We start from the raw sequence: 996 nt of genomic DNA on the forward strand, positions 1-996 counted from the left end.
AATCATAAAAGAACACATACTGGAGAGAAGCCCTATGAATGTAAACAATGTGGTAAAGCCTTTGCACGGAACAGTCATCTTCAGAATCATAAAAGAACACATACTGGAGAGAAGCCCTATGAATGTAAACAGTGTGGTAAAGCCTTTGCACAGAACAGTAATCTTCAGAATCATAAAAGAACACATACTGGAGAGAAGCCCTATGAATGTAAACAGTGTGGTAAAGCCTTTGCACATAACAGTGTTCTTCAGAATCATAAAAGAACACATAGTGGAGAGAAGCCCTATGAATGTAAACAATGTGGTAAAGCCTTTGCACAGAACATTCATCTTCAGAATCATAAAAGAATACATACTGGAGAAAAGCCCTATGAATGTAAACAATGTGGTAAAGCCTTTGCATGGAGCAGTTATCTTCAGAGTCATAAAAGAACACATGCTGGAGAGAAACCATATGAATGTAAACAGTGTGGTAAAGCCTTTGCATGGAACAGTAATCTTCAGAATCATAAAAGAACACATAGTGGAGAGAAGCCCTATGAATGTAAACAATGTGGTAAAGCCTTTTCACAGAACATTCATCTTCAGAATTATAAAAGAACACATACTGGAGAGAAGTCCTATGAATGTAAACAGTGTGGTAAAGCCTTTACACATAAAGGTAATATTCAGAGTTATAAAAGAACACATACTGGAGAGAAACGTTAGCAAGTTCACCAGTACTGTAAAGACTTCACATACCACTATCATCTTGAAAGGCATAAACGATCACATACATGGAGAAAACCCTATGAATATAACTAATGTGTGTAAATCCTTTGCACATTTTGGGGTTCTTCAAAGGCATTAAAAACACAAATTGGAGTGAACCCCTATGAAGGTATTCAACTTGATTAAACCTGTGCATATCAGCCTCACCTTGTAATGCATGAAAGGAGTCATACTGGATAGATACACTGTGTGCATGAGAGGGAGAGAGAGAGAGAGAGAGAGAGA

The 996-nt window shown here is 37.3% G+C and overlaps 1 protein-coding gene across 1 annotated transcript in view; it reads left to right on the top strand.

Moving 5' to 3' along the window:
- LOC114635850 (zinc finger protein 431-like) overlaps nucleotides 1-708 on the top strand; it is a 1153-nt gene extending 445 nt beyond the window's left edge. The window contains 1 exon segment of the mRNA XM_028784244.1: nucleotides 1-708. This exon segment is cut by the window's left edge and continues 15 nt beyond it. Within this exon segment, the coding sequence (XP_028640077.1) occupies nucleotides 1-708 (708 nt within the window).
- Nucleotides 709-996: the final 288 nt, after the last annotated feature.

The sequence above is a fragment of the Grammomys surdaster genome, unplaced genomic scaffold (assembly GCF_004785775.1).
Source record: "Grammomys surdaster isolate TR1022 unplaced genomic scaffold, NIH_TR_1.0 118572, whole genome shotgun sequence".
Classification (NCBI taxonomy): Eukaryota; Metazoa; Chordata; class Mammalia; order Rodentia; family Muridae; genus Grammomys; species Grammomys surdaster.